General features: G+C 37.7%; 1 protein-coding gene across 1 annotated transcript in view; it reads right to left on the reverse strand.

Moving 5' to 3' along the window:
- The window catches only part of LOC308624469 (uncharacterized protein), a gene marked incomplete at both ends in the record, with an annotated part of 48,888 nt that extends 48,281 nt beyond the window's left edge, over nt 1-607 (reverse strand). The window contains one exon of the mRNA XM_081247708.1: nt 500-607. Within this exon, the coding sequence (XP_081103834.1) occupies nt 500-607 (108 nt within the window). The remainder of the gene's footprint in view (nt 1-499) is intronic.
- Between the last annotated feature and the right edge of the window lie 12,534 nt (nt 608-13,141).

Raw genomic sequence — 13,141 nt, forward strand, 5'->3', positions numbered from 1 at the left:
TTAATATTCTTAAAAATGTAAATTCAAAAGAGGAAGTTATCTATAAAAAATAGGGCTTCCCTGGTGGCGCAGTGGTTGGGAGTCCGCCTGCCGATGCAGGGGATGCGGGTTCGTGCCCCGGTCCGGGAAGATCCCGCATGTCGTGGAGCGGCTGGGCCCGTGGGCCATGGCCGCTGGGCCTGCGCGTCCAGAGCCTGTGCTCCGCAATGGGAGAGGCCACAACAGTGAGAGGCCCGCATACCGCAAAAAAAAAAAAAAAAAAAAAAAAAAAAAAATATATATATATATATATATATATAATTCTGCTTTATATTGCTAGAAAGTATTACTTATTCAGCCAAAAAAGAAGATCTACCTAGCTTAACTCTTGGAGAAATGTTAAAAATCACCCATGTTTTATGTTTTCTTATCAGAGATTTTTCTGCCATACAGGAAGTTAATATCTCACAATCAATTAATCTGCTTTACTTGATGGTCTTTGGAATTTTCCATCACTTACAATATTCATCCACACTTCAGGATTTGCTTCTTTCTCCAAATTAAAGAATCTGCCAGCATTTAAAGTTCCACAAATCAAATAGGTTGTTGTTAAAAACAGCCACATCATGCGAATGCCTGGCATAAAACATTTAATAACCACAGATTAATGTTATATGTCAAAGTTGATTAACGAAATTAAAACAGTCCCTTAATGAAAACTTGACTATCTTCCTGAGAAAGCTGAGACAGTGTGGAAGGGAGTAAATACAGTGAGCTAACTCCGAGCACTATTAATCTATTTTTTTCACATAGAAATTTCCCTGACATAGTCCACTTCCAGAAATGAAATGAATTCAATCTAGTATGAAGGCTTATTTTTTGTTTTATTTTAATCCAAGCTTTTCAGTTAATTTAAATCTTTGCTTACCTGTGAGTTGCCAGAACACATAAAGATTCAGAGGACAAGTTTCCATACCATGGCAAAGCTAAAAGTGGAGTTATCCTCTGGTCTCATCCAGCAGCCCTCCAAAAAAACAAGAGCAATGAAAAATGAAGCTTCAAACAAACAGACTTATGATCAATTTAAGTGATGTGATTACTCTTCTTGTGGACACCCAAAGGCAAATTTTGCACATTTAAATGTGCAGTGTCTCTTCCTTGGCACGGTTTAAAAGCATGTCTCCTCAAACCAGCCTGACCATAATCGCAAGGCAGATTACTCATCATAGGGGAGTTGCAGTCCAATGGCCTGAGTTTGAAGTCCAGCCTCACCATGAACAAGATTTCTGACCTTGGGTAAGTTATTCAGTGGCTTTGTCTCCTGGTTTTCTCACTGGTAGCATTAGGATAATAATGTAACTTACCTTATAGGGCTGTAGGGAGGATTAAGTGACACACAAAGCACTAAGCCCAGTGTGAGCTTTCACTATTTTTTAAAAATCTAAGAACGAACAAGAGAATAACATCAGAGAGGCTTTACTGTAACAAATTAATGACAGACTTCTAGAAATTCAGAATTTACTTTTGAAGTTAAATAGCTTTCCATAAATTTGCTATCTGGATGAAGACGATTTTACTTTTGTAAATGTTATAGAATTAAAAACATTTAGAAACTAATAACTAATAACTATTGAGGGCTTAGCTTGTGTCAGACACTGTTCTAAATGCTTCACATTGTGTTATTTAAACCTCAGAGAAACGCCATAAAGCAGCTACTGTTATCATCCTCGTTTTGTCAATGAAATTAACAAAGGCTTAGAGAGATGAAAGATCTGCCCAAGGTTACAGAACAGAGAGGTGACAGAACTAGGACAGGAACAAAGGCAGCCCCAGCGCAGAGCCCTTACACCTGGCTACCACTCCCAACCTGTCTCCCGATTGTGATACATTTTGAGCTTACCTCGTTAGGTGAGCTTCCCTTGTTCCCGAGGACTCTTCGTGATGAAGAACTTCTGAACTTTTGCATGCGACAAAATGAAGAATGAGATACGATTGCAGTTAGAAACTAGAGAAATGAGAGACAGGAAGCCCATGGAAATGAAGAAACCCTGGACAGTGACACACGCCCAGGGACAAATAACCAGTTTGACCGAATCCTCCACGTTTCCACTGAGCGAGCGTCTGTCACCGTTGGGAGGGTTCAGCCACATTTTCAAAACAAGGTGTCAAAACTGGAAGTATGTACTCAGTATCCTAAGACAAAATCAGAGTTAACAATATCAACCTTCTCAACACCAGAGTTCATTCTGAAAGTCAACTGGAGCAATGTTTGTGAAACTACTGATATCAACCATGTAATGTGCAGGCAAGTGATTGATTATAACTCCGTTGGGAAGTTGAGGCCAGCCTGACTCACTTTTGAGGCCAGAAAGGGTGTGGAACTAGCAGAGGAAACAAAATCCTTAGTCCAAAGGGATTCGACCTGCTGTTAACTTTGGCATAGAGACCTGAGGAGAATGAAGACATTTTAGCCCTAAGTGTTGCCAACAAATTTTGTCTCCCTGTGCACTGATGCCGAATAGAAATATGGATTTGGAGGATAAGAAATAGAGAGGCTTTTTATTTTCCTTGCCAGGCAAAGGGAAGACACAGTAGGCTAGCACCTCAAGAATGGTGCCCCCCTTTCCTGCGGAATTACAGGGATTCTTATAGGGAAGTTCGCAGTCCGAAGTGAGTGATAAGGATCCAAATGGTGAACGTCTTGCATTCTTCTTCTTCTTGCATTATTTCAAAATAGTCACTGCTGGAGTTGGGCCACCCAGTAATTGGGTCCAGTAGTCTCTGTGTTAACAGTCTGCGACCTCCTTTCTGAAATGCAAACAGCTACAAGGGGTGATTTGCTACAAGAGATTACAGGGGGAGCAAATACCAGGTGCAGAATGTAAATTGCCTAAATTACACAGGATTAGAGGTGACAGGTTAGCGTTGTGAAGGACAAATCTAACTACAGACACTACAGATTAGTAAATTAAAACTAGGATTGATTAACTCAGGCCAGTTTATGTTTCTTCTCTAGCCTGTTCACTGTTCCCTTTATTTTCCTTGTTCTCAGGAGAGGGAAAACTTCATTTCTATTTTTTGCTGCAACATAAGCTCCACCAGAAATACTGGATAATGGAGGCAGAAGTGCCCCGATTTTCTACTTCACTTTTTTTTTTTTGCGGTACGCGGGCCTCTCACTGTTGTGGCCTCTCCGGTTGCGGAGCACAGACTCCGGACGCGCAGGCTCAGCGGCCATGGCCCACGGGCCCAGCCGCTCCGCGGCATGTGGGATCCTCCTGGACCGGGGCACGAACCCGCATCCCCTGAATCAGCAGGCGGACTCTCAATCACTGCGCCACCAGGGAAGCCCTATACTTCACTTTTTATGCCGGTAAAGCCCAAGCAGTAACTGAATCTCTTTCATCTCCCAGTGGGAAGAAGGGTCAGTTCCTACCCAGCATGAAGAAGTTTCAGTTCTATTAGTTTGGACTCATCCCCAAATCCTTTCAAAAACAAACATTCATATTTGTCCAAATCCTAAGATCGGTTTCACTTGAGCCAATTAAACAAATATGGAGTGGAAGGAAGCACTCAGCTTGCTGGAATAGGTGGAAAGCTTATGTACCAGTCCATACTCATTCAGTCTTTTTGATGAAAGACAACCATGCTTTGCCCTGAATGACAATGGGCAAAGGTATGTGTCAATGGCAGAGGGGTGTGGACTTGCCTGGATCCTCTCATGGGTGAGGACTTTAAAAACAATGCCTTCTAAGAAAATTTCAGTGGACTCTTTGGAGAGTTCTAGGAAGCACAATGTTAAGATTATTAATGTTGCTTTGTTGTCATGACTTTATGTGGAAATAGAATGACTATAGTTAAACTTCTCAGGGTTTTATGGATTGTAGACTAGCTTAAAACTCTGAAGAATTTCTACACCATTGCCTTCTCATATTCTTACTCAACTTTGAGGTTTATCTAAATAATCTGGAGAATTCTTTCAATCTGTTTTCTTGTACAGACACAAAGTTGTCTCAAATAAATGAAGCTAGTCTTTTCCAAATGCTTTCGTCATTCTTCTTATGTAACCTTGCTATTTGAATAAGTATTCAATACGTTGAAATGAATTAAAACAAAAGACATTGAAACTTCTTCCTTCGCGCTGTGAAATGTAAAATGATAACTCCTATTCTCTAGAGGGTCAAATTTTCCCTGCTTTTTTTTCTTTTTCATAAAACTAGATGATATTAGAACTGGAAAGGGATCTTGGGCAAAATGTAGATTAAGGGACAACCTTTCAGAAGGTCTGTGGTATTTCTGATATCTTGACCCAAGGATCATATCACAAATTGTTAATGGTGGCTGCCCAGTCCATTATCAAGATGGCTGAAAATAGACTGTTGAACATAAATCTTTGAACTTGGTGTCTTATTTATGAAAATAATTGTTATTTTCTTTCCAATGTTCTAATTCAAAATACATTTGCTATTACAATGTCTCATTTTTTTGTTTACTAGTTTGCTTCTTTCTCCCCAAAGACTGCTTTCCCTTAACACATGACTTTGTATCAAAAGGGGCATATTTTCCCCTTGAAAACAATGAAAGTTAAAAAGATTAGGGTATAACCAACAAAATAGAAACTAAGGAGAATTTTGGAAAAGAAATAATTTAAAATCTTACACCTTTGAGACAAATTTTGCCCTGAGTAAAATATCTTGCATGAACTGGAACATGGAACTTGTCACTTGCCCACTAGATAATTTATCTAATCCACTATGCATCCTAAAATTCCAACAGGGCTCAAGAAAGCCATAAGTGGTGTATGTGTGTTTGTGTGTGTGTGTGTGTATGTGTGTGTAAAATGATAGATTAGCACACTTTGGCTTTAGAAAAGGCACTTTAAATTACATTAAAAAATTTTGTTCACTCATAAAGCAAGGTTGGCAGTGTTTATGATATCTATAAGAAATGATGTTTGTTTTTCAGATTACCTACTAGAGTGGAACATGTTCTCTTCAGGGTTGGTGTCAATGAATCCCCATTTCAGCTCCACTTTATTACACCCGCCTTCAAACACAGTATGGCTATGACAAAGAGGCACAGAGAGAAATGACAAATACAAAGTTCTATCTGTCATAAATGACTGAAATATTAAGGTTTTTGAAAAGAGGCCATAATAAGCTAATCCAATGTACACCCGCCACAATCCAAAATGCTCAAAGGAAAGATCACTTACATTTAAAGAGAAGTTAATACCAAAAGCCAAAAGTTCAGGAGGTTGTCTTTAAGGACATCCAGGTCCTGGAGTGGCAGGGTCAGAACTTAATTGATGGCAAAGGTGAAAGCTTGTGAGAATGAAGAGGAAGGGTCATACAACTGAATAGAAGGAAATTTATACTGTCCATTCCTCCAAGTAGGTTTAACTGCTTAACTGCTTACTTAATGTGCAGAGTTTATGTATGGTATGCTCTACAGCTCATTTTGTATTTGAATTCCTGTAGGAGGTATATTCAAATAGAGATTTTCTTTTTAAACACACACAGAATGCTTACCGAAAATTCCAACTGAATCTAGTTTTAGATATATTAATAGTTTCATCAATTTATGAGGTAAATAAATGATGATTAGAATATGTAAAAAGGTAACACTGGCTATTTTGATATATGCTCCTCTTTCTTTCCTGAATTTTTATTTGGTTAAATTACAGTTAAATCGCCTCAAATCTCCCCAGCACTACTGAAAATGGGTAGATGACTTTTAATATCATAGTATCTGTGTTTCATCCTTTTCCTAATCACCATCAACATCAAAAATTTGCTGAGTAAATAAATGAATTAGTGGATAAATCTAGGCGTCCAGAGAATGTTGCTTAGTTACTGAGAAATATGATAAAGTTATTACTAACAATTCTTAATTATTTATTGAGTATTTACTTCATGTCAGATGTTTTACTTTGAGACACTACCAGCTTGGCTGCAAATTCTACTAGGTCTCTTTCCTTTTAATTATGTTTCAAAGGACATTTTTCTTAACATCAATATATAGTAATTAATAGTAATTTAATATAAATATAGTAAATTTTTTACGAGTTACATAATAAATTTTACAGTAGATTCATAGGAATGAACAATCTTGCTTCGTACTAATCTGGAATAAATCCACTATTATTCATAAATTGCATTGCACACTAATACAATAACAGATTATTACTCAATAATAATTTTTCTGCTGTTCAGTCTCCAAATTATCCTTAAACTTGGTAACTGCTATCGCCCAATCTGGTATCTTTCACACAATCTATATTCTCTCATTTTCTCTATATATTAAAAAAAATCTTATAAATGCAGAATTACTCAAATTTTTCTACAAATAACCAGATTTCTTTGGGGATAATTACCTTTACTCTTTTCTCTATACCAGTACTGTTCAATAGAAATGTAATGTGAACTACATATACAATTTAAAATTTCTTACAGCCACATTTTTAAAGCATAAAGAACAGATGAAATCAAATTTTTATTTATTTATAATTCATTTTATAAATAAAATTTGATTCTATTTTTATTTCTTTTAAAGCAATAGATCCAAAATATTATCATTTTAACATGTAATCAATATTATTATTAATGAGAGATTTTCCCTTCTTTTTTTTGCACTAAGTCTTTGAAATCTGAATATTATGTTATAGTGATATCACATCTCCATTAGTATTAACCACATTTCAAGTGCTAAATAGCCACATCTGACTAATGGCATGTATTGGAGAGTGTAGCTGTGTGCTCTCAGTCTTATGCTGCTTTTTCTTTTTTGTTGTTGAAATGTTTCTTCAACCACATTCTTTATTGTTTCATATAGTACTCATCCCGAATATATATCTTTGTATCATAGATTGACCTGAATTGAATATCTGCCTATCAAACTTCCTACTATTTGAACCATCAAACGTACCTTCTCAAGTGCTTGATCTCTGCTCCCCAAATGAGCTTTGAGTTCTTATTGTCCAGCAAAAAGGCATATGCACAAATATTTAGCTATAGTCCTTTGTCAAAAAAGCATGATATCCACCACTGTTCTTGAAGTCACTAAACCTGGAAGGATGGCTTGTTACACTGACTCTATCCAATAACAAACACCAAACTATTATTTAAAAGTTTTTTTTGATGATTTAACATTTCCTAATAGAGAAAATGTCACCAAAATAATTGTTATTTTTAGAAATCATTTACACGTTTGACAGCTTCCTGGATCTAATGCTTCTGAGAGTGTTGATTGAATAAAGAGCAACAGGTACATATGTGTATAAGTAACATAGCAGCTTACTTGAGAGATTTTACTTTGAGACCATAGGTATCAACACAAATTGTACCCAAAAGAGCGCTGATTCCTCAATATTGAACTATTTGTTCATGCTTAGTTCAATAGCCACATAATAGCCCAAGCTATCTTCATCACTAGCTGGACCACTGTAACCTTCCAACTAAATTCCCCACAACCACCTCATTCATTCTCCATATTGTACCTATTGTCATCATTTTATTTTATTTTATATTTTTATTTTTTTTAATTAATTAATTTATTTATTTTGGCTGCATTGGGTCTCTGTTGCTGTGCTCAGGCTTTCTCTGGTTGTGGCGAGCAGGGGCTACTCTTCATTGCAGTGTGCAGGCTTCTCGTTGCAGTGGCTTCTCTTGTTGCCAAGCACGGGCTCTAGGCGCACGGGCTTCAGTAGTTGCAGCACGTGGGCTCAGTGGTTGTGGCTCATGGGCTCTAGAGCGCAGGCTCAGTAGTTGTGGTGCACGGGCTTAGTTACTCCGCGGCATGTGGGATCTTCCTGGACCAGGGCTCAAACCCTAGTCCCCTGCATTGGCAGGCGGATTCTTAACCACTGCGCCACCAGGGAAGCCCTGTCATCATTTTAAATCACAGATCTGATTCTGTTTTAAGCACTTTTGAGATTAAAATTCTTTAATGGCTTAACATTCAAAATTCTGTGAGTGGCTAGAAAGGTGTATAACTAGGCTCTACCTCTTCAAACTCATCTCATCCCATTTCCAACCTGGCTCCCTGTGCTTCTTTAGTTTCCTTTGGTAAATCTAGCTCCTTGCCACCTGAGCTAGTCCCCTGCCTGTAGTCCCATCTGGCAGATTTTACAGATCTCAGCCAAAATTTCATTTCCTCAAAGAAAAATTCCCTGCCCCCTTGATGAGAGTGGACTTCTTATTGGTGGATTCATTACAATTATAATTAAAGATTTAATTATGTGAGTAAGCAGCTGTAGAATATTTGCCTTTTTCATTAGTCTGTAAGTTCCACTTGGGAAGGACCAGTGTCTACCTTATTACTCTTCATGTTCTGAATGCCTAGCTACTTCATAATAAATACTCACAACATTATAGCATAAAGATTAAGAGCTTGGCATCTAAAGTCAAGATTCCAGAGTTAGAGAATTGATATTTTGGGGCAAGTGGCCCGATATCTCCAAACTTCAATTCCTTAATCTATACAGTAGGGATAAGAATGATACCATTTTATAAAGCTATTGTTAAGATTAAATAAGATAATTCGTGTAAAGTGCTTACACTGTTATTTCCTTATGGAAAAAGGCTCAGTGTACTTGAATGATTGTGTAGGTGATGATTTTTGTTAAACCATATACTTCCTCTGTGTTTTATTCCCTTGCACATACAAGTAACATTTTTATACTAGAACTTCCCACGTGTTTTATTAAAGGGAAAGAATGTACTATTTTGGCCAAAAAAATTGATATAGTTCTCTTAACAATTATAGTCTTAAATGTAAATTATAAAGACATGCTTTGGTTTATGTTTTGCAGCTTCCTGTAAGCTTCAGTTATATGACTCAGCATGTGTAAGTGCAATTCATTTCTAGGACACTGACAAGGTCAAGTGTTGGGATTGGCCAGTCTGCTATGCCATAGTCACCGAAGAGGTGCCTCCCTGTGAAGCTTTTCGGTGCCCTGCCAGCCAGCATTCCCCTGTCAAGTCTCAGATCTTATTTAATACCCTCCCCCTCACTTCTACAGCCCCTTTATTTATGTATGCTAAGGAAATTTTGAGATATGAGTCTTAGCCAAATATATATTAATTACATGTCTTTTTTTTTTTGCGATACACGGGTTTCTCACTGTTGTGGCCTCTCCCATTGTGGAGCACAGGCTCCGGACGCCCAGGCTCAGCGGCCATGGCTCATGGGCCCAGCCGCTCTGCGGCATGTGGGATCTTCCCAGACCGGGGCACGAACCTGTGTCGCCTGCATCGGCAGGCGGACTCTCAACCACTGCGCCACCAGGGAAGCCCTAATTACATGTCTTAGAAGTATTCCAGTTTCCACAGGACCCAATCAAGTGTCTGGAGGACAAAGATGGCATTCCCAGCCACTCAACAACTATATTTTGATCACATTATTGGATAAAATATTAGAGGTTATTTAACTGATTGTGTGAATAAATGGAGAATAATTGATTAACAAATACTAATATTCTGACAATACTGCATTGTGAGAAGTAGTATAGCATCATGGTTAATTAACAGCACTGGCCCCTATAGTGATGCAGCTTTGGAGTTATTCCCCCCCGAAAAAAAGTGGGTATACCACTTCAGGAAGTTATTAACTTTTCAAAGATTCAGTCTCTTACGTGTAAAATGGAGGCCACATGGAGTTCATCTTCAGGACTATTATGGGAATCCAACAAGATAATGTATAGAAAGCACTTAGTATAATGCCTGGCAAATGTTAAGTGTTTCAAAATAATAGGTAGAGATGATTTCTATTTTTAATGTTATTCAGATAAATATATCAAAATCTCAAGAGGGCAAGAAAGTAGGACTTATGGTTAAATATGACTTTGCATATGTCATTTAATGTCCTGGAATACTTAATTCCTATGTAAATTAAGTTTCTATTTTTCCGTATGGGAATTTGTTCATGAATAAAATTTCAAGCAGTTATCTTTATATAGCATTTTATAAAAATATTCATTAACCTCTTTCTTTGTAACTGGCATTGTGTTAAATCTTTTTAATGCATTATCTCAGAACAACTCAATAATAAAGGTATTAACATTATCTCCATTTCACAGATAGGAAAATTTGGATTAGAGTGATTAATTAACTTGTCTATGGATATAAAGATAATAATGGAGCTAGGAGCCAAACTTAAACAGTGTGACTTCAAGGCCCATGTGCTGTGTTATGCAAATATGATTCATGTACACCTTTGGTCTCCGTGACAGAAGATGGGGTAGGCAGAGAAGAGTGTCACCATTTTGTAGAAAAGGAAATTGCTGGAATCAGTGATAAATGATTTTTTCGGGGTCACATGGCTAATCAGTTGTGGAGCTAGATCTGGAACTTCCAATGGCTAATGCTAACATGAGCATTTATACATGGCCATTCCTTGTTACCTCTCAAAAATAAAAAGGAAGGTAATTATAGCTGTGAAAGCACTTTGAATAGAACATGAAGTGGTTCAGAAATGAGAGTGATTTTTGTTATGATTATCTTTATAATTATTAGTATTATCCTTGATGTCCTTGGAAGGAAGGGCTAACAGAACTAGTTCATTTCACTAAGTCAAATGTATCCATCTAACACCATATTGGTGTGCAGGACGCATTGGTTGAAACCAACGCTGAAAGGACTAGATCTGGAGGATGGAACTTAAAAAGTGTGAAATGTTGAGCCTCATGTAGGAAATCTCAGGTCTGAAGACAAAGGAAAGACCTTTTCTTACAAAGAATAGTGACTTTCCAAAATTTCTGATTCTACTAAATATAGAAAGGAGGATTGTTATGCTGAGGGTTGGGTAATTCTCCAGTGTTGCAGGACAGGGCTTCATTGATATGAATTACATTGGGTAGGGTCAAATGCGTGACTCTGCTCCTTAAAGTGTTGTGACTATGGAAAAGCTACAACAACACACCTATCAACAGATTGTCAGATAAATACCAACCAGGCTGCCAGACCTGGCTTTGCTCTGGGCCAACCTGGTTTTGACTCAGAACTTGGGTAGCCTGTTTCACATACTCACCCACATTCCTCTTCTGTCCTGACATTACCCATCTCATCCCCTGTCCCTGTTTCTGGTTCAACCACTCCTTTCTGTTGCTCTGGTGATTTTGCTTTAGTGTCCCTGTTTAGTTTAAAAATGTATTAAATTCTGGCCTTACCCACTGTACAGAGCCTCAGAAATTCTCTAACAAGCAGGACCTTGCCCAACCAGGACAATCTACATTGGGTTTCCTCATCTATATCTTTAAGGGGAACAAAACAAAGAAGTAACAAGAGCTAGAATTTGGATTCAGGTAACTCTGGGCTCAAGATCCAGATTTGATTCTAATTCTTAAATATTTGACCTTAGCTAGTATTTAAGTCTTCTGAGCATCAGTGGTATTCCTTAAAATAAGATAGGCATGGTACCTGTATCACAGAGATGTGGGCAGAAATAGATGGCTTTGGCCTTGCCTTTGATAAATGCTAAACAAGTTAACCAGTGCCAAGTAATGTTAGTTATTTTTATTACATCCCTGTTGGGTTGAAATTCCCCAGCATATTTTCAACTCAATATAAATTAAAAGGGTAAGAACCATGTTTTCCTTGTTTCATCAGATTATCTCCAGCCTCTAACACACAAAAGGTGCAGAGTAAATTTTTTTATATTAATGACTGGTAAGGATTACAAAGACACCCTATCACCAAGGAGACTGTGACTCCCCAAGTCCTGTGCAAAGTGGGCTTAGAGTGGAACTGAAAAATGGTTCCATGTTAAAGTGTTCTCCCCTTTAGAAGCTGCTAGTTCAGATTCCTGAACATGAAATACAAAATCAAAGTAAAAGTATTAAATTGATATGATTGGTGAGAATGATGGTGATGTACCTTGAGACTCCTATTGAAAATAAATTATAAATTAAGATAGAATATTTTTAAGATGTAGGAATAAAAACAAGAAAACCCTACCTCATTAAGAAATACAATGTTGTAGGGGGGAGTGACCCAGATAGCAGAGTAGGAAGACCCTGAGCTCTACTCCTCCCATGGGCACACCAAAATACAACTATTTATAGAACAACTATCAATGATAATGACCTGAAAACTACCAGAAAATATTTTCCACAAATAAAGATATAAAAAAGGAACAAGACAGGAAGGAGGGGTGAAGATGCATTATAGTCGAGGCCTGCACCCCTGGGTAGATGACCCACTTAAAAATACACTTAAAAATATATTAAGAGGGTAAATCTCACGTTGTGTCCTTACTACAATAATAAGAAAAAAAGAAAAAAGAAGGAAAGAAAGAAAGAAAGAAAGAGAAAGAAAGGAAGGAAGAAAGAAAGAAATGCAAAATTGACTCTTAGACAAACACTGAGAGAATGAAGCATTAACGATCTGCAAAACAAGAAATATTCAAGGAAGTTCATCATGACAAGAGAAATAAGACACAGGGAAATAATGGAATTAAGAAACTGGGTTTCTCAAGCTTCTAACCAGAGATACAATAATAATAATGATAATGATATTAATAATAATTTATTATTATTAATAATAGTAGTAGTTTATTACCATTGCAGATAACAAATTACCACAAATTTAGTGGTTTAAAACAACATATATTTATTATCTCGCTTTCCATGGGTCAGTAGTACAAGCATGGCATAGCTAGGTCCTCTGTTCAGGGTCTCACCAGGCTTCAATCCAGGTGTTAGACAGGCTGCTTTCTCAACTGGAGGCTTTACTAGGAAAGAATGGGCTTCCAAGCTCATCCAGGTTTTAGGCAGAATTAATTTTCTCATAGGTGTATGACTGAGAGTCCCAATCTTTTGCAGGTTATCAGCTGGAGGCCACCTGCAGATCCTAGAAGTCACACACAGTTCCTTCCCATGTGGGTTTCCTCAACATATCTGTTTGCCTTTTCAAGCCAACAAGGAGAATCTCTTGCTCCAGTCTGCTAAGATGGATTCTTACATAATAGAATGTAATCAGTGGGTGACATCTCATCACGTTTGCCAATTCTCTTGTCTAGAAGCAAGTCTCAGGTCCCTCTCACACTCAAGGGGAGAAGATTACACAAATTCATGGACACTGGGAGGTGAAAATTATTGGAGGGGTCACCTTAGGGTCTGTGCGCCACATTCTTACGACAAAAACCCGCTTCCTTAGAGAAAGGA

This window comes from Mesoplodon bidens, assembly GCF_964165515.1.
Source record: "Mesoplodon bidens genome assembly, chromosome: 1".
NCBI classification, from domain to species: domain Eukaryota; kingdom Metazoa; phylum Chordata; class Mammalia; order Artiodactyla; family Ziphiidae; genus Mesoplodon; species Mesoplodon bidens.